Source organism: Danio rerio, chromosome 1 (genome assembly GCF_049306965.1).
Source record: "Danio rerio strain Tuebingen ecotype United States chromosome 1, GRCz12tu, whole genome shotgun sequence".
Lineage (NCBI taxonomy): Eukaryota > Metazoa > Chordata > Actinopteri > Cypriniformes > Danionidae > Danio > Danio rerio.
In genome coordinates this window covers 18,916,594-18,937,243 of record NC_133176.1, presented here as the reverse complement: position 1 = coordinate 18,937,243, position 20,650 = coordinate 18,916,594, and the positions used below count along the sequence as shown (strand labels likewise).

The window sequence follows — 20,650 nt, the reverse complement described above, 5'->3', positions numbered from 1 at the left end:
ATTTTTTACAATTTAAAATGGCATCTTTAGATTTATTTCTGGTAGATGACACTGCTGTTCTAAAAAACAAACCAAAAAAATGTAAGTAAAAAATCGTACAAATACCTTAGGAACAGTATTGCAGAAAGTTTTCATAGTTTTAAAAACCTTGACTTTTCTAAACCGTGGTATACCTTGAAACAGTTATAGTCCCATGCCTACATGCTGGGAATGAGTTTGGTTTGGTGCCTCCTCGTCATGAAAGAATGAATGTAGGGGAAACCTTTAAATGCATCATAATTTAATTGGATCTGAATTATTTCATAAGGCTATACGACAAGTACGATAATAAACCACTTAAAACAAATATATGGATGATAAATCATCTTAAAGGAATAGGTCATCCAAAAATGATCCCTTTATATATGGGCATTATATATCTCTCTCGTGTGGTTTTAAACCTTAACTAGGAATGCTGGATGCTGGGACCCATCGTCTTCCATAGTAGGAAAACAATTCATATGAAAGTCAATGGGTCAAATTTGATTTGAACAAATGAAGGGTGAGTAAATGATGGCAGAGCTTTCATTTTTTGGTTTTTTGGACTATCAATGTCAATTCCAAATGTCAGTAGATTTAGAATACACTCTAATTCTTTAAGCTAATATGTAATAATTATATGTGTGCTAATAATAGCTAAGCTAAATTGTGACAATGAACACTGCACTGTACAAAAAAAAAATGATATGGCAAAAAAGCAATGACTTCAAATGTTTTTATGTTAATTTAACTTTAAAAACTAAACTTCATTCATTCATTTTCCTTCGTCTTAGTCCCTTTTTTCATCAGAGGTTGCCACAGAGGAATGAACCGCCAACTTATCCTGCATGTGTTTTACACAGCGAATGCCCTTCCAGCTGCAACCCAGTACTGGGAAACATCCATACACACTCATCCCCACACATACATTAGTTTATTTATTTATTTTCTTTTCGGCTTAGTCCCTTTATTAATCTGGGGCCGCCACAGTGGAATGAACCGCCAACTTATCCAGTACATGTTTTATGTAGCGGATTGCTTTTCAGCTGCAACCCATCATTGGGAAATCCCACACATACACTATGGACAATTTAGTTAATTGGGACTCAAATCAGCGACCTTCTTGCTGTGAGGTGACAGTGCTAACCACTGAGCCACCATGTCACCCCAAAACTAAACTTTAATAAGTTAATCAAGTTTTAACTATGTTTTCAGGTTATGCAGATTTTAACTTAACATTTTAGCCAGTTTAATTGAGATAACTAGAAAAGTTAAGCTAAAAAATAAGGCAGCAAGATTTTTATTTCTGTGGGAATCTTTCAGAGCCTTATACATAATTATATACAAGAGTTAATGAATTCTGTCAACTCAGCGTACCACTCTTCATACACTAGTCTCCCTCTTTGAAATTGGACAATGCTTTGGTTTTGTTGTGCCTAACGCTCCCTAAACAATACATTTTCTAAATGGATGTATTGACTCTTTTTGTTCAAAAAACAAGAGGTGCATCCCAAACGCATTCTTATGCACTATTCTACGCCATCTTGTAGTATAAATAGTGTAAGTAGCGCGTTCACACTGAAAACTCAGTACACTTTAATTACCCAGATGATACACTTATTCAACCATCAAAATGAATTGCTCACGTAGCGAAAGTGTCAGAGCTTTCAGCCGCTGATGTCGGATAACTTTATTTATTTTGGATTGTAAAAGCAGTATTCTCCTACGAGAGTGATTATACCGCCTCCAAATGATGAATGTGGTTATACTCAGGGCAGGTATTATTTAGTAGTTTGGTCACTAATTTGGCAACCGAAAAACGTCATCAGGAAAACGGTTTGAATTTCTGCATATTGGGACGACACTACATTCACATATGCTGTGGAGTGTGTAAGTGCATAAGTAGTACATATGTATAGTGTACCATGCAGCTAAGCTTAACAAAAACAATGCTGTTTTGCTAACTGCTCCACCATGATCCAATGATTTGTTGCACTTTATGGCAAGCTGTTGTGATTATCTGTCGAACACAAAAGCCCAACAGTGATATAAAAGCATTCATCTTCATTTCTCATCTCTAACCTCTGAGTGGAAAAGCCGTGGGTTTGACATTCATAGTCCCAGGATGTGCAATGCTAAAATGCCAGTTAACTTTGACACAGTCAGATACAGTTTGGAAGAAGATGCATCATACAGTTTGTCTCGCGTCGGTGGTTAGCATCTTTGGTTTCGCACTCTGCATCCACCAGCGCAGTGTTTACATCTGCTGTCACTTGCCTTCGATTCTCATTAAAAAACTCTGTGACATCACCAGGGAACAGTAAGTGTGCTCACCGTAATGAGAATAGGCACGGCTGAGTGCTGGATTGTGCCATACGGAATCTAAATATCGGGCTTAACTTCAAACCATCAGTTCTGCAGCGCACACGTCTAAAAACCAAAAACACTGCTGGTTTGCTTTTCGCTCAAGTGGCTTTTATTTAGGGAACATTAAACTACCAAGAGTTACCATCAGCGCAAGTTCCAAAAAATGGGACCTGATAGTTGGAGACAGCAGGCCGCTTTAACAAGGGAAAGTGTGCTTTTCATTTAGCACCCTACAATCAACTCCTGATCCTGCATTCCAGAATCCGGTTGCCCCAGCAACACGGCTCAAGCAGAGACTACACGGAGTCAGCCAGTCATCTACTCTCTTAAAAAAACGTGGAGAAAAAAGGTAGTCACACTCCTGAGAGATGGAAAAAAATGGTGAGATGGCAAGATGGGTCATAGACGAGAGTGTAGTCAAACAACAGGCTCAATATTTTGACACTTTGTGGGAAAAGCAAAAAGCCAAAGTGAAGAGAATGCCAGGGCGAAATGCAGCAGGCATGCCAGGAGAGTCAGGATAGGAGAGAAAACTGGCTCATGATAGCTTTCTTTTAGATGACCCCCTTCCCCTTATCCCTGCCTGGGCCAACCGAATGGGAAGACAAAGCCGCCAGCACATTCCACTGTTATCTGGCATCAAAAAGAATCAGCCAACCTTTCTCCCGACAGGAAGGGCACATGGGGGATATGGCACAAAAAGCAGCATATGCGCACTGTTATACTGGTGCTTTGTACAATTTACTAATTCATTTCTTCAAAACTTTTAAGACTCATTAAACACTCAAGAACCTACTGAGATTTTTTGTAACCAAAAAACTAAAAAAAAATAAAAGAAAAGAAAAATAAATAATATGGAGGCACCTGTCATACCCCCTCTGACTTTGTATAGAAAATAGGCAGAATGTATGTTCATTAAAAAATTGACTAAACATGCGTCATGAAATAGTATTTTGTAAATAAATAAATTAAATTACATGTAATTACAGATGTATATTTAATTTATTCTGTTTTGTTGATAGAGTGTGTTGTAGGGCTGGGTGATATGGCAAAATCGCAATGTCGATAATTATTTTCCATATTGAAAGATAACGATATATATTTCGATATCAGTTGTTAATGCTTCCATACTTAAAAGAGTATACCAACAATGACTGAAGCCACAAATATTATAGCGTCCATTAAAAGGCATAACATTTCAGCCGATAATTTTCTGTGGTCGAAATTTCAGTACATCTTTAATGTCACACTTTTCCAGATTTCCATTGTTGCACATTTCCGCTGTGTGATTTGCTCTTAGATCAATATAGAATAAAAAAGTCCAGAGCTTATCGCTGTTATTGACAAAAATTTATCACGATTTGATATAATATCGGCCCAGCCCTATGTTGTAAATTTTAAATAAATTTTATTTAAATAATTAAATTGTAGTTTTGTAATTGATTATATTTCTTTGAAAAGCACATTTTGACTATTTTTAGCTTATGTGATGGTGAAAAAAAAACAAAGAATTGAGGGAAAAAAACTGTTCAGTTATTTGGCCATATGCTTTATTAACAAGGCTGCACGATATTGAAAAACCTACATTGCGATATTTTATTTTTGATAAATATTGCGACATGAATACACTTTTACAGGATGGTTTGAATAGCTCTATTTGGCAATTTTTTGAAGAGTCTAACAGTATTCAGGTACAGAAATATTGAACAATCTAAATTCTACAAATGTTTCCCTTGCTTTGTCTTGGTTCTAATGCAGATATCTAAAATGTCTTAAATAAAGTAAAAATATTGTTTTGTTTTCACCTTCAGAAGAAATCAGGGGAAATTAAGAGGTTTTTCTTAAAAGCAGAACTTGGAAAAAAAAGTAAAATAATCTTGCTTTCAGTTTGGATTCATTTAAATTTCATATAAATAATTAGCATTGTTACACTTTTCAACGTTATAATTTGTTGTGCCAAATTTTTAAAACTGAAATGCTCAATCGAAGACTGTAAAAACACATGTAAATGATATTGTTGCACTCTTTTATAGTTAAACTACAAGTCACATGTGTTATGTAACTCCTGGTCAACTTTAATTCAGACTGGGCATGGGATGATAACCGTTTTAAAGGTATACCGCAGTTTGGAAAAGTCAAGGTTTTAAAGTCGACAAAATTTTCTGTAATACCGTTCTCAAGGTATGTGTAAGATTTTTTATTTACATTTTTGTTGTTTTTTAGGACAACAGTCTCTTCAGCAGAAAAAATATCCAAAGACGCCTTTTTAAATTGTAAAGAAATCTGTGTTTTTGAAACTAATAAAGACAGCAGAAGTCAATTATTCATTAGAATTATTTAGCCTGACATGTTTACTGCTCCAAAATATTTTTTAAATAAATATATTGTGTTCAAACGGGAAAAAAGTTTTAGTTTTTTACCCAGACAGTTAAAAAGAATATATTCAGCACAATACCGTGAAACCGTGATATAATATATTGTGCAGCCCTAATCATTATTATTCAGCTTTGGCCAAAATTTTTCCTTTTGGTTTATCCGTTTTTCTGTTACAAAGTTTGACTTTTATAACACCACTGAATCTATAAAACACACATTATTACCATTAAGCTATAAGATCTAAACCAGTGAATTATGACCCACTTCTTCATAGAATCAAAAACAGACAGCATGACCTGTGTAGTCTGATTACACATCAGTAAATCTTCCCAGTTCTGTTTAGTGAATCTCAAACATATGGCTCAACTACTGTAGTTTGAGAACAATTCTCCAAATATTTTCTGTCAAAAGTCGTTAATGGGATAGAGTACTTAATTTGTGTCAAATAACATCACGTAAACTTAATTTTTTTTTTAAAAATGGCAATTGCAAAAATGCATTTTGAAACATACTAAAGATAGTGAGGTAGTGAAACTTCAAAGAGAACTCTAGCCAGGGCATATGGACTTGAAAGAGTGGAAGATGTTAACAGATATGGTAATAAAATAAAGGAACAGGAACATAAATGAAAACTCATTTAGACTTGCAGTTTAAAGCTTTTGGCCTAGCCAACTAGTGAGTAATCAATCTCGGAAACATTTTAAGTAGAAGTTGTAAATGTTGTTTCTTATGAAAGTATTGTTTTATCACAAGTCAGTCTAAATTTTCTGATCATCAATCAATGGGGAACAGCAATAAAGAAAAAGGCATTGGCTTCATACATTGCTTCATGCACTGATATGTTTTAGCAGAGAGTCGGTTGCATTCGTTAGTTGCATGCTCAGCATTATGGGGCACCCTCTGACCTAATGGTGTTTAGCTAAAGCAGGTAAGTCCCTATGCCTACGTATAGTAGGTCTGTCCCAATTCTGTGTTTAAATATGTACGCAGTTGGTTCAGAGTGAAACCATAAAGCCTAATTCCAACAAATTGCACAAAAAACTGCATGATACATTTTTTACACAAGTTTCTGTTGTTTGGGACAAAAAAACATAGCGATCTTGACATTAATAGCTATGTTCCATCCACCTATTTGTATGCACATTTTTAAATATCACATAAAACAAAGCTTGACGAAATGTGAGATGTGCATAAATTTAATTGAACATGCATCAAAAAGTGTGCGCACAATGGGAACATTTTTACTAAATAAATTCCAGCATGTGCGTAAAAAAAAATGTAAATTTGTTTCAAGAGATCATGTGATGATAAAAATGGGATGGCACTAATGGATAAACTAGCGGTCTGACCACATTTCACAACACCTAAAATGTTGGTTTGGTCATTCTTAAAATGCCTTTGCCAAAGTCCTTCATTAAAAGTGGTTCAGTATTATTACCTCCTTAACTGTCTTGAGAGGATGCATTCCCAACGAACAGTCTTATCCCCCAAAAAGCCACAGTGCATTCATTGCTTGTCGCTATCATCTTCTGAGGCACAAGTTATTTATTAATTTATTATACAATTTATCTAGAGATGACTCTGGAAGTGTCTGGAAGTGACTCTAACTCATTAGATTGAAACAATGCCTAATTTGCTAATATTTTCTGCGTTATTAAAGTTTTGCATATAAATTTATTTTGCATCTTTGGATGCAAACATAGCCAATGTTTGAGGAACGTTTTCAAAAATCCAACTAATATTTATAGAGTTCACAAACTGTAGCCTTTGAAGCCAATTATTTGGTGTATATTCTGCTTATTCATGTGGAAGTTACATGGTAACTATGAAACAAATTAAATTAACTTAGAGGGCAAAACTCATATAAAAAGTTTATGATCTGAATTGTGTCGCCTCTCAAAATGAAAATTTTAACAGGAGGTTAAAACACATCTTGTCAACTGGGCAAAGAATCTGAGCCAACTTCATTACAGAGTAAATTAATAAAATCAAGGAGATTATTGGGGTCTACTGTAAGAAAAAAAGCCTGGTAAACATGCTTCGACTTGTTGGCGCCATTAGTGGTTAAGTGTACTGACTTATAGCACCGTGGTACTTACAGTGACCTTAGTTCAATTCCCAGCTTGAGGTCTTTTGCCGACCTCTCCCCTATCTCTGCTCCCAATGCTTTTATGCTTGTAACCTAAAATTTTTTATCCAAATTAAGGAAGAAAAACCATAAAAAAAATTATTACATTTTTTATTTACCATTTATTTATTATTAGTTCTGCATAATAAGCAGTAGGTGTCAGAACTAAAATAAAAAGTTAAGACTAAATGTTCATACAATGTCACTGACCTTAATATTTCAGCTCATTTTTAAGACTGCTGAAACAATCGAGGCTGCTAAAGCAATTGCTTATGAGAGACGAGAAATGTCATGAAATCTAGTGTTTAATGTCTAAATGAAATTCCTTAATTCCTTAACATTAGGGATAATATTAGTACATAATTCAGTAAAAAATATATAAATATACTATTTTTTTGTGTTTTTGAACATATTGATGAAACAGAAACATTACCTATTGTACATTTAAAGAAAACAAAAAATAAATAACTAAAAAAAAACAGAGGAAAATAAAGCTTTTTTAAAAACTATTGATAGCTGAATCCATGCAGACTTTGAAGGACACTGAAAGTAACCCTAGAGAAAAATTGGCATCAGCAACCATCTATTTATAAGACTTTGTTCTTAGCATTTCATTTTATAAATATCAGTCTAAGATCCTTGACCCGTGACTTTGCTCTCCACTTTTTCGCATTCCCATTTACCACAAGAGGTTTATTAAATAAAGGCACTAAATTCTTTGCGTAGCTCTGGTGACATCAATCAATTCAGCGGCATACCTCAGTGACTCAAGAATCTGTGCTTGTATATATGTGTGTGTGTATGATCTTGACAAACACACACACGGCAAAATTTGTCTGGTTTGAGGTCACAACAGAGCCCAACATAGCCCTCCGCTCTTGACGTGTTTGTGAAAATCACATATGTAAACACAGCAGGAGGTTCTACAGACATACTCTACACACAGATCTAGCTTTGCAATTGACTGCTGAGACAGAAAAAATATTTGAGATTGATAAACTCAAGTAATAATTCAACCGACTTTGAAGCAAGCTAATAGTGTTACAGTTAGGGATGGCAGATTAATTGAAAAGTAATCAAAATTGACATTCAGATCCTATAATCAATCAAATTTTTTCCAGACGATTTTTACAATTAATTTTCCTACATGCCACCTAACTACGCTCTGTTAAAGGTTGTGGCTCATTTCTTCTTCTGTGGCTACTTTACAGCCATATCTGATCTCTGGTTAAGTTGGACGATAGACCCATTCTTGAGCCTTACTTTGCACTACATTGACAATGATTGGAAGCAGCCCCAGAGATAATGGCCCGTTTCCATTAAGTGGTACGGTACTGTATGACTAAGTTTGGTACATTTTTATGGGTGTTTCCACTGTCAAAAGGTACCAAAGAGCAAACTGTACCATACTACCTTTTGGTTACCCTTTGCAAAGGTTATCTAGCACAACAAAAGGGTGCCAAAAGGCAGAGCTAGGCGCGCAACTGAATGCTATTGGTTTACAGAGATGCGTCACTCTCTCGTGCACAAGACAGGAGAATGAAAACAAAGAAAGTGCCATTTTTAAATACACAGCCAAGACATTACATCGTAATAATATATACATATAATAACAAGGCATGGTCAACCCGAGATCAAACAAATCTTGTCATCGTCTTGCTGAATAGCCACAAAGCCAAGAGAGGAACAGAATCTACCCTGTGCCCCAAAGTTGTTAACAAGGCAGTCTAAAACTCATTGCGCATCTATATTTGAAATAACGAACTTTTTGAGCTGATGATGATATCGTGCGTTTGATTATTTAAGCGCTTCTGACCTACGATACTTTTAGAAATGGACAAATGTTAGAGTGATGTGTGAAAAAACAAACCAGAAGCCCACAAAAATTAAGGAGCAAATGATTCTTTCAGCAACCTAAAACATGAACAAACACTGGCATGTTTAACTATTATCATCACCTTTTGGACTACTTTGAACTCGAAAATGACAGAATTACTTTACAAGAGGTTACATGTGCTGATGAAGATTAAAGATACAGATAGGGGGCTGTATGTTGCATGTTGTTTTTGAACCCAAATAAGGACTAAATGTATGCTGTGTTTAGTTTTTCTGTAATTGGTAACATATCAGAGCCTGTGAGGGTCTGTATGTGTTATTTTATATAATTGCAGACGTTACACTAGGTTATTTCGCACATCATTGATCTGCAGTTATAATCAAATTATGTTCATAGAAAGATTAGTAATAAACATTTATACAGAAGTATTTATGTGTGTAAAGAATCTATTTTGTGAGAAGTGCTTCTCATGTGATATGTGAACGACCCATACAGCTTTACTGTAGACATTTTCTCAAGCTAGAATGACGTCGACACACAGTGGAAATGGGCCATAAAAATTGTCAGTGAACAATGAGGGCAACAAAAATGTAATAAATAAATAAAATAATCTTTCATTAATTGTAATCGAGTTAAAATGTTCATTTAATCATTTACATTTGGATTTTAGGACAAATGGCCCAACCCTAGTTGCAATGAAGTTTCATTGTGTCAGTAAGAGTATAATTCATAGTACATTTCCCAGAACTGAGGTTATTGTGGGTAGCTTTCACTCCACTCAGACAAACAAAAATACATACATGGGAAGACAGGATGCAAATGACTGAAGCCTGACATTCCTACAAGGCGAACATACTGGAGTCAAACATGTTGAAGCAAACAAAATGGGAGGTAAAAATGAAAGATGGAAAACATTTAATTTGCACATTCCTTTCCCCCTTGTGGGGTTTGCAAAAGCATAGGATAAAATGGGTAAATAACACAAAGATGTAGAAAATATAGTTCAGAGCACCAAATCTAGCCCAGATGTGTCTCAATCTTCATTTTCTTTTGGTGTTAATTCTCATAAAACATGACTAAAGGAGTGCCCAGGGCCTCCAGCAACGGTGACCTCTCATTCTCAAAATACCCATTTAGAGCAGAACAACAAATGACTCTTTATTACAACTCTCCAGTCTCAAGTGTAAAGATTGATTCCGTGCTTGAAACATGATATCTATCCCACATGTAGTGACCTCAAACCTGAACACCTCCTACCCATCCCTCTTCTAATCTTTCCATTCCCATGAGAGCTGCTGTTACCTTAGGCATATTTGCTTTGCTACCAGCCCTGGCTATGATTCTTAACAATGGGACACTGGAAAAGACAATGGCATAGCCGCCAGAGCAGATAGATCAAATTGGGGGTCAGAGAGTGGGGGAGAAGGTCAGAGACTCCTAATGACCCTAATCTCTAGTGGAGTTTCAATTGACAGTATTCAGTTACCGCAATGTCATGTTATAGTATATTAGTGTTTTAACTATAGGGCTGGGCGATTTGGCCTAAAATCAAAATCTCAATTAACTGAACATTTTAACTCGATTACGATTAATGAACAATCATTTAGTTCACTGACAGCTTCCAATCATCGTCAATGTGGTACAAAGTAAGGCTCAAAAATGAGTCCATCGTCCTACTTGACCAGAGATCAGAGGTGGCTGCAAAGTGGTCACAGAAGTAGAAGCCAGCCACAGCCTTTAACAGACTGGGGTCATGGGACACATAGGGAAAGTAATTGAAAAATCATCTTTAAAAAAATTCTGAATGCTGATTTCGATTACTTTTCGATTAAACGCCCAAGACTACTACATTAGATTATGCAGCTATACAACTCATCAGAATGGTTTTTATTGATTTATTTAACTTTGCTGACATGTATGGAGATGAATGAATGTCTAAACATTTAATGTGCAACTGACAGCTCTCTTAACCAGGCCAAATCTCTCTTGGATTGTTGAACCAATACTTCACCCAGCAAAGAAATTGACATTGAGAATTGTTGACTATGGCAGTGTCGAACTCAATCAACTCTTTTTTTCCTGATTTGCCTCTCAAGACACCATTTAACTACCTTTTATACTCAAATCAAGTTGGAAACAACTTCAAGCAAGCTTCTATCCATTGGACCTGTAGCACAGCCCAATCTCCATAAGACTGGGCAGGCACAATAGCAAACAGATGGTCTTGTTGGGGGGACAACCCTATGCCAGCACATCCTGTCATGCTAAATTTACCACCCAGGAAAGCAAGATTTCCCAAAAGCAATTTAGAGGAGATATTGCTAATTTACTTTCTTAGGCAGATATGCCTGGCTACCTGACATAATTAACAGTACTATTACCTATTAACATGTTTCCACCCACCATGATGACTAACTTTAAAAATATTTATGTTTTCATTAGGGTGTCTTAAATTTGATTGCATGCATGCAACAAACATGTTTATGCATTAACAATAATGTAATGTGTTCAGTGTAAAAGCTCATTAATCAATAAAAAAGCAGCATTTTTGTGAGCTTTGGGTATACTTTATGCATTCATTTGTTTTAGTGGGTGGCCAATGGTCACACAGTGTCAAAGACTGTTGAAATTCCAGGCTGCTTATTTTAAGCTTTTGGCACAGGTGCTTTGAGTGGTCAGGGCAGCTGAGAGAGGTATTAATACATTCTTTGTATAAAGATAATGAGGCCAGATGTTGACTTTTGCCACAGAAAGTGTTTGCTTTAAAATGCACCATTCTCTGACTCTCACTAGCTCATATTAATACACATTAAGTACCCTGTGGCCTACATAACATAATAATCTACAAAAGAGAAATAGCTTGATTTGCTTATTTAAAAAAAAAACATAAACAGAGAAAAAAAGAATCACATAGAAAAATATGTGTGCACGGAAGTAGGGGGAGGGTGAGCAATCCTCTTAATACCACGGCAACTAGTGTGGAATGTCTACAGCAGGTCCGAGAGACAGCTGCTCCATCTGTTCCTGCCATCAATTCTCTCTCCTCCGGCGGAAAAATGAAAAGAATCAGGATGCTCTTCATCAGCTCTCTCAAAGACATCCAACTGCTACCACCAACCTGTGCAAGCATCCTACTGATGCCCTACAAAATACTACCAATCACTTTTGGACACTCTAATATGGCAAGTCCTTCAACATTTTCACCATTCATATCACCGGCCACCTTCATGCATAGGATATTTGTTTCTTGAATAATTCATGACCAGACAAAACATCCCCCGCTACCCCACCCCAGTCATGAATGGATTAAAGGGAAGAGAAGAGAACTTACCAGTGTCTTCGTCAATAGTAAAGATCCCTAGGCCTGATCCATCCCGAATGGAATAACGGATCTCTCCATCTCTTCCTTTATCCTCATCCTGTGCTGTGATTTTCATCACAGACGTTCCGATGGGCACATCCTCTTTGATAAATCCCTTATCCACAAATGATGGGAACAATGGCCTGTATAGATTCTCGTTCACGTCCACAACCTCCACCTCAATGTGGCAACTCGAGGACAGAGATATTGGTTTCCCTTTGTCTTTTGCCTTTGCTGTGAGACTGTACACCTGCTTTTTCTCGTAATCCAGATTCTGTACGATCCGTACCGCACCACTCAATTTGTCTACTTCAAATTTACCATCTCCACTGTCAATGAGGCTATAACGTACCTGGCTAGATGGCCCAACATCAGGGTCATGAGCCTCCAGCCACATTATAACAGTACCGATAGGTAGATCCTCACGTACTCTCACATGATAGTTGGGCGGAATAAATTTTGGAGGGTTGTCGTTTACATCCTCTAGTGTGATTTTTAGCAACACTGTTGAAACAAGTTGAGGCTCAGCAGTGGCCTGGTCGCGAGCTGCAATTTTGAGCACAAAAACGGGTTGCACTTCACGATCTAGAGGTTTCTTCACTGTAACAATCCCAGTTTCTGTATCAATAGCAAATTGATCTGTGTCTGCCAATATTGAGTATCTGACCACACCATTGTCCCCAAGATCTTTATCTTTTGCCTCAACTTGAATGACCTCTGTTCCAACAGTGGAGCTCTCACTGATTTCCACAGAGTACGTTTCCTTTAAAAACTGTGGACTGTTGTCATTAGCATCCAGTATCTTCACATCAAGAAGACGTGAAGATGACTTTTGGGGTATTCCAAGGTCATACACGGTAATGTTCAATGTATAGTGATCAGTTGTTTCTCGATCAAGAGGAGCAAACACTTTGAGCCATCCGCTGTCCATGTCAATAATAAAACGACTCTCAGCATCACCTCCAGAGATAACGTAAACCAGTTTTCCATTAAAACCACTGTCAGAATCTGATGCACTAAGATGGACAATCCTAGCCCCAACAGGTAGATCTTCTTTGACCTCAATCACACTGGGAAAAGTATCTGCAAACTGTGGTGCAACGCGATTCACAGAGTGGAAGTCTTGAAAGTGGTCTTCAGGTTCACTTTGCGTATGGACCTTGCTTCCTTGCAGGAGTTTTTCTGCCAGCATGCTGGCAACTCCTGTATCAACACATTTTACTTGTACTGGTTTGTGTGCCGTAACGACAGTAATGTTCAAAAACATGGGCTGAGTTTCATGTTCTCCATCACTGGCTATGATCTGCAAGCTGTGATAAGACACTTTTGCTGCCTCGCCCTCACTCAAAGTCTGCTTCAAAGATAGCACACCTGAGCTTGGATTCATTTCAAAAACATTCAAGTCATTGCCCGCTTTAATTCTGTACCTCACCAACTGCAACTCATCAGCATCAATTGCAGACACTGTTGTGATCTGGTCACCCACACCATGGTCTCTTGGCACAGTTGCATCACAATCCACGTTCTCAAAAAGTGGCTTGTTGTCATTCAAGTTGTTAAGCATGATGGTAACTTGAGTTTCCACCTCACGGCGATAAGGGGAACCCCAGTCTGATGCCCGAACTTTCAAGGTATAAATCCTTGGCATCAATTCATAATCCAGAGTCTCAGAACTACTAATGACACCAGAGAAGTAGTCAATGACAAATGGCTGGGAATTCACATTTGCAATGCTGTAAGTGACATATCCATTCTCCCCACTGTCTAAATCAGTGGCTTTTACGGTTAGTACACTTGTACCTGTTGGCATATTTTCATCAAGGCTAGCTTTATATGATGTCTGCTTGAATTCTGGACCATTGTTGTTCACATCAATCACATCAATGATAACTTTTGTGACTGCCTTTTTGTCACTGGTCACAACTTCTAATTCATACTTGTTCACAGAGTCTGCGTGAAGGGGCGCAGCTGTTGTGATCAAGCCTGAATCTGGATTAATGGCAAAATGATTTTTATCCAATCTGTGTCTAAATGCGTATTTAAGTTGGGGATACTTTGGCACAGCTGTTACCATTACAACAGGTGTGTGCAGTGGTGCGAACTCACTCACATTGACTCTGTAAATAGCTTGAATGAATTTAGGGGGCCCTACTTTAAAGTGGGGAGACATGACATGGATGACCTTTGCGGATGAAAACTGGGGTGGATTTCCTTTGTCTTTGGCTTGCAGTGTTAGGTTATATCCAAAGGGTTGACTATCCCAGTCAACCTGCTTAACTGCTTTGATTTGATATTCCTTACTTCCTGGACTTGTCCGCATGGCTTTAAACTGTTGAAGAGGGTCGCCCGCAACCACACTGAGAGATGCTATCTCACCATTAGCACCTTGGTCATTGTCTTCGACAGTTACAACAGCATAAGTAGGGTCCTTGTCTGTTTCTGAGGCTGCTAAGGTTACAGCAGTGATGACTGGTGCATGCTCATTGGCCTGGTCCACTCGTACCGTTAACTTTGCCATGCTGCTAAATCCACTGCTACCATACAGCTTCATGCCTCGGTCTACAGCTAAAATCTCCAATTCGTACTGCTTTGTCTCAGAGTAGTCCAGCTTTCCGGTAAGAGTAACTACGCCACTTGTGGGATGGACAGAAAACATGTCTGTCCATTCTCTGAAGCTGTAGTAGTACTCTCCATTTGTACCAATATCGGCATCTGTCGCCATCACCTTAGCTACGCTTGTGCGAATAGCTGTGTTTTCAGGTAAAGATATGCTATAAGCAGTTGGGGAGAACAGTGGTCGAAGGTCATTTGTATCCAGTACCTGAATTCTGACTCGTGTTCGAGCCTCAGCATTTGAATTCTTTTCCATGGCTTTGACTGTGAGAATATAGTGGTCTCTGACCTCCCGGTTAAGAATTGCACTGCTACCTCCTTTGGTCCTTATTCTCAAAAAACTAAAGTCTCCCAAATGATAGTCCTCAGCTTTGAACAGGTTCTCGTTGTCTCCTGACACAATTTTGTACCGTATTTCCCAGGTCGGATCTGTGATGTAGATTCCCATTTTGACAGGACTTTCCACATAGGTCTTAGCAGCAGAGTTCTCATAAATGGTAGCATTGTAAACAGACTGGGTAAACAGAGGGATGGGCGCATTGTCTTGGCTTTGGTTCGCAGTGCAGCCGCACAGGAGCAGCAGAACCACCAGCAATGAAGTCATGTGGTTCTGCATGTTTGCAGCGCACTCCTCTCTGAAACTGTGAAGGAAAAAAAAAGAAAAACTTTATTATAAAACTCCAGATTAAAACAGATTTAGTTTTTGAATAAGTTCACATGATTTGTGCCTTTAATCTAAAAAATGTTAGATTTAAATACCTTTACAAAAATTGGCTGCATCAAATACAGTTTTGACAACACATAAGAAACAGACCATTTTTAATATTTATGGCACATCGTTACTCAAAAACAAATATGATTAGTGCTTCAGCATCATCCACTGGCCCTGACTATTTGTCTCTGTTTCCAACTTCACCATAGACACCATGACAGATGATAAGCCAGATGATGAATTGTTGTGAGAATGGAAGTGCCTTTTGTGTATATAAAGTCTCATTCCACTGCTTCCTGAATAAATTATATATTATTCTCACTGCCTCCTGCCATATATCTTCTTCAGCTATGTGCAACACAAAGTGCATAAAGAGAGATGTGTTCAATGATATGTTCATAAGAACGAAAACAATCAGGTATGTGTATGAAAATTGAAAACTTTTTTTAAAGATATAGCTCACCCAAAAATTAAAAATCACCCTACACTTGTTCGAAACCTGTTTGAGTATCTTTCTTTTGTTAAACACAAAGGGAGATATTTTAAAGAAGGCTGAAAACTTGCAACCACCAAATGTTACATGAGTTTTAGCTTTCTTTAAAATATATTTTGTGTGGAATAAACAGTTTATTGTGCAGAATAAATAAACACATAACAGTTTGGAAACTCTTCAGGGTGAGTAAATAGTGAGTAAATAATTTTGGGGGATAAGCTAGCCCTTTAATACAAAATGCGTTCTTTCATCAATTCTATGATCTACCCGAACTCAGTGATCGATTGACAAACAGAAGAGCTTGTTATTTTTTCAAATTATAGGCTATGCATTAGTGGTAAGGAAAAAAACATCTTTATTAAAGTAGTCAGAAATACTCTACACTGCAAAACCCAAAATGTTAAGGTAATTTAAACCATTTGAGTAAACTGATAGCTACAAACCATTTAAGTTCAAAAACTAACCCAAATGACTACTGTGAACTTAATGCATTTGAGTAAAAGAAGCAATTTGAGGACAGTAAAACTCCATAAATGAAGAGAACTCTAACCAACTGAGCACTGTAAAACCCAATAAATTAAGCCAACTCAAACCATTTGAGTAAACCGATTGCTACAAACAGTTTGAGTTTAAAAAAAAAACGAATCTATATAAGTACTGTCAACTTGCTCTATTTACGTTAAAGTAATGAAGTATTTAATTACCTTCAACACTGAGTTCAAAACTCTTTTCAAATGAGTAGAACTACTTTCAGTCAATTTTTAATTAACTACACATCTGATAAAGTTGACTGTTGGGTTTAACAGTGTAACATTGTGTAGTCTTGTTTCTAATATGCTGCACAATAGGAAAGTGCCGTTTGAATGACTAATCATATTAAACAAATAAAGAAATCTTTCAGCGCAAATGTCTTCATTGTCTTATCATTTTTCTTTTCTTTTCTGTATTAAATTATTTGCGGATAGACGCACATTTTAGAGCATTGTATGAGTGTTGAAACGTATTAATGTGACTAACGTTATTAGGTTCTCTGTAAGACCTTTTATACAGCAGATGACTTCACGCTTCAAAATTTCCACACGACTTTTCGTGCCCTCGAGCATGTAAAAACACAATCACTGACGTTTAGTACAGAAATGAAATAGCTGTCCGAACTTTTTCAGAGACACTATAACGTTAAAGCCTCTTTGCTGTAAACACATTAAAACATAAGACTTGTATGCTGTCAAGGGGACCTCTCTTTAACGTTAGGCAATTTAGCTTTTGCAAAGGAAACAAAATACCAAAGTAACAAAAGAAGGGTTTCAGCTCCGTTGTTAAAAGTGTATCCCCATCCCCCCAGTCCGTCAATTCCTATTCATTTTACGTCGCCACACTGATACCCCATGCGCTGGCCAGATGTACGAACTGTTCCCATTTAAAACAATTAGCTGACCAGTTTGCACCGCTTCTCTTAAACAATTCAACTCAAACTATCTACTTAGAATATGTCAACGCTCTGCCATGCTACGATCAACTTCAAACTTGCCCTATTTCCACTATACGGGCAGCAGTGAAGGACCAACGGCAACTTTACACCGCGAGCTGACTGAAAGTTTTACGCATTTCTGAAAATAGCACAACTCCAGAACACTTCAACAAAGTCCTCGCGCAATGTGAAGACTTCTAAAATAGTACGTACCGATTCCAGTATTAACGTCCTTTGTTAGGTGGCTTTTCATGAAGTTTGTAAGTTCCCAATCTCTGCATGGTACCGACACTCTCAGCCGCGCTCTCTGCTCACTGAACTCTCCGTTCCACTCAAACGCACAAACACATACAAAGCACCGTTTGTATCTCTCCGCACAGCGCACGGATCTACTTCCTATTGGCATGAAGATGAAACAGCCGTCGCTCTCCCCTCACAGTGGGACGAGAGAAGCCTTTGATGTTTTATTTTATGTGCCAAACCTGTGCCTCTAATGAAGAAATATGCTGCATCATTGGGTTTTTTTAAAACAAAGGAGAGAGATGATCTCCACGGCTGTGAGTTATATGATAAAAACCCTACTCGTCACATTACCTATTAGGTACTATGTAATTGCAACTCAGTCCCAAGTTGACAGTAAAAAAAATAACATTTATTTCTGCTAAATTATATTTTCGGATTGTTGCGCACGTGTCCGCTTTTACAAACGAATGGAGCACTTGATTATAAAGTGGTGCTTTTATTCCATACACATTTTTACAAAAATAAAGATTCGTCAAATGGGGTTTTAAAAAGTGATGTCATGGGAAAAATAACAATTTGCTTCCTAAAATATTCTTTCAGTTCTTTGAAGAATCATGAAATATAACATGTCAGATCTTCATTAAAACGGCCTGCTCTACCAAATGGTTGACCATATTTTTACTGTTTTAAATAATGATTGTTAAAGTCAATTAAATAATGTTTACTGTTTTAAATATTAGTTTACACATCATTGTTGATTTACAAAAACATTTGGTTTTATTGTAAAAAAAAACAAGAAAAATGAGAATCTGAAATATTTTAAGGCATACTTCAAAAAAAATAAAGATGATTTATTATTCAAAAATGTTTCATTTTTGTTGTTTTTTTAATAAATTGGTCTTACACATCATTTTTTAAAAAAAATAAAGATTTTAACAGTATTTGTATTAAATCTGGTATTTTACCATAAATCGACATATCAACCATTTGGTAGAGGTTGATATTTTAGAAATTATGGGATGCGTTGAAATAAATGCATTGAGTGTGTTAACTAGTGACATTAAAAGTTAAGAAATACAGTACTTTTTTTCTTGGTGGGGCATTTAAAGAGTTAAAGAGGTAGTTCAGAAAAAATAATTGTCATTCGTTACTCATCCCCTACTTATTTCAAATCAAGCTATTTGTGTTTCTTCTGTTGAACTGAAAAGAAGATATTTTGAAAAATGTTGAAAACCATTTGACTTCCATGATATTTTTCAACAGTTTCCAACTTTCTTCGAAATATCCACGACATAGAAAAAAAACTCATAAATGTTTTGTAACCACTTAAGAGTGAGCAAATGATTAGTAAAGTTTTATTTGTGTGAACTATCCCTTTAAGTGTTTTAGAAAATTAAGCAATGTTTGCTCAATTAAGAGATTTATTGTTATTACTCTTTGCTTTTTTGGTGAGGTGAATCTTATCAGAATTCCCCTTATAGATTAAAATAGTTAGGCTAGAACTCCCTACTGAGATTCCAAAGGTTACATTTTAAATTTCCACAATCAAATCAACGTTCTAAACCAAATGGATACCAGTAAAAGTTGTATTGTCTGACGGAAAAGCTTTTTAAAGCGTGGCCCCAGCACGGCACATGCACTCTGTTGCTCGCGAATGATGGCGCTGTCTCACTGCTGTGCCAGAGCGCGAGCGATCCACGAGGCTGCGCGCTCTACACCTCAATCTGTGCAACTCACTTTATAATGCTCTTACATCGAGTTGCGTGTGCCCACTGCCACTGCATGACCATTTATTAAAATGCGTAATGCCCGAAGGTTAGCAATTACTATAGGTTATGCATCGCATGGTAAAGTACTAGTAAATCAGTAACAGCTTTTGTGCCAGTAGAGACTAATATCTAAGCTACTTATTTAAATGTATGTATTTTGCTCTAAAAACAAAATAGTTGCATTTGGAAAAAAAGTTGTAATGCTATAATGAAAGAGGCTCACCAGATCCAGCGGGCGAGAGCCGCCGCTCCAAAGTTGCGTCTAAATGATCTCCAGGACGTATTGGCAAAAAGAGTATGTGAGCATATCTTCGCATGGAGAATCAGTCAAATGTCGTAATAAATCCGGCTCGTGGTGTAGTAGCCCCTACATTTCCTTACACATCCGAAACCCTCGTGAGCAGGATTCCACGCGGCCACGCGCGCAGTGACCATCCACAACACTCACTCAGAGCTCGTGCGCTCAGGCAGTGGAGGAGGCGCGCGGATCCTCCGGGATGCCTGGCTGGCTTTCCGCCGCTGTGACGTCACCACTCTCCCGTTGGAGTCGATCATTTGATTCAGTGATCTCACCTTTACCGTACGCGTTGACGTTTTGCTCCGACATTGAAGGCTGTTTATTGAATTATCAGCGTAATGGAACTTTGCAACTGTAGACTTAAGCTGTCAGCGCTGATCCATTAGGATCAATGAAACAGAGCATCCTGCCTCTCGGATAGACTCTTCAGATTAATAATCAAATCTGAGAGTGTGAAACATCTTGATTGTATAAAGTGAGTGCGCAGTGACCTTTTATTTGAAGCTTTATTATAGCTGCACTGTGGCATGTTGCTTAAATAACTGCACCTGATGTTCATTAGATTTAGACTCAGTCATAAAACTTTGGCCCCAGGGGCTCTGTGAATGTGAGGCATCAGGTCTCTTGTGTGCATGTTTGTGTGCCCCTAACTCCCCCTCTTCTGACCATTTATCCTGATGCAGGATTGTTCAGTCAACCCCTCCACCACCGCACCTCCTTGCATAGTTACACAGACACACTGCTTCAGTCTTATCCCCCATAAAGGTTTAATTGGATTCCGGTCAGGTGACGTGAGGGAGATGGCCAGTGCTTTTGATCTTGCAAGTGTTGAGACATTCCGTTGCTGGTCTGGAGTTTGTGGAGTGCCAGCCCGAAGAACGAACAGCCGGCATGGAGGAGGAGCATACAAGTGTGTGTGTGTGTGCAGGAATGAGAGCTTCACAACCTCTGGATGTGTTGGCACTAG

General features: G+C 37.6%; 1 protein-coding gene across 44 annotated transcripts in view; it reads right to left on the bottom strand.

Moving 5' to 3' along the window:
- Positions 1-19,831, bottom strand: part of fat1a (FAT atypical cadherin 1a) — a 150,315-nt gene extending 130,484 nt beyond the window's left edge. For 34 of the 44 annotated variants that reach the window (XR_012394540.1, XR_012394536.1, XR_012394554.1 and 31 more), the window contains exons 1-2: positions 17,587-17,698; positions 12,058-15,341 (exon numbers count right to left, since the gene is read on the bottom strand). Coding sequence is in view for 10 of the 44 variants with exons in the window: in XM_068215778.2 (XP_068071879.1) it covers positions 12,058-15,316 (3,259 nt within the window). In the remaining 34 variants the exon portion in view is untranslated. Of the gene's footprint in view, positions 1-12,057; positions 15,342-17,586; positions 17,699-19,608 lie in introns of those variants that run through there. The other 10 variants (XR_012394580.1, XR_012394638.1, XR_012394649.1 and 7 more) reach the window with 2 other exon arrangements.
- Between the last annotated feature and the right edge of the window lie 819 nt (positions 19,832-20,650).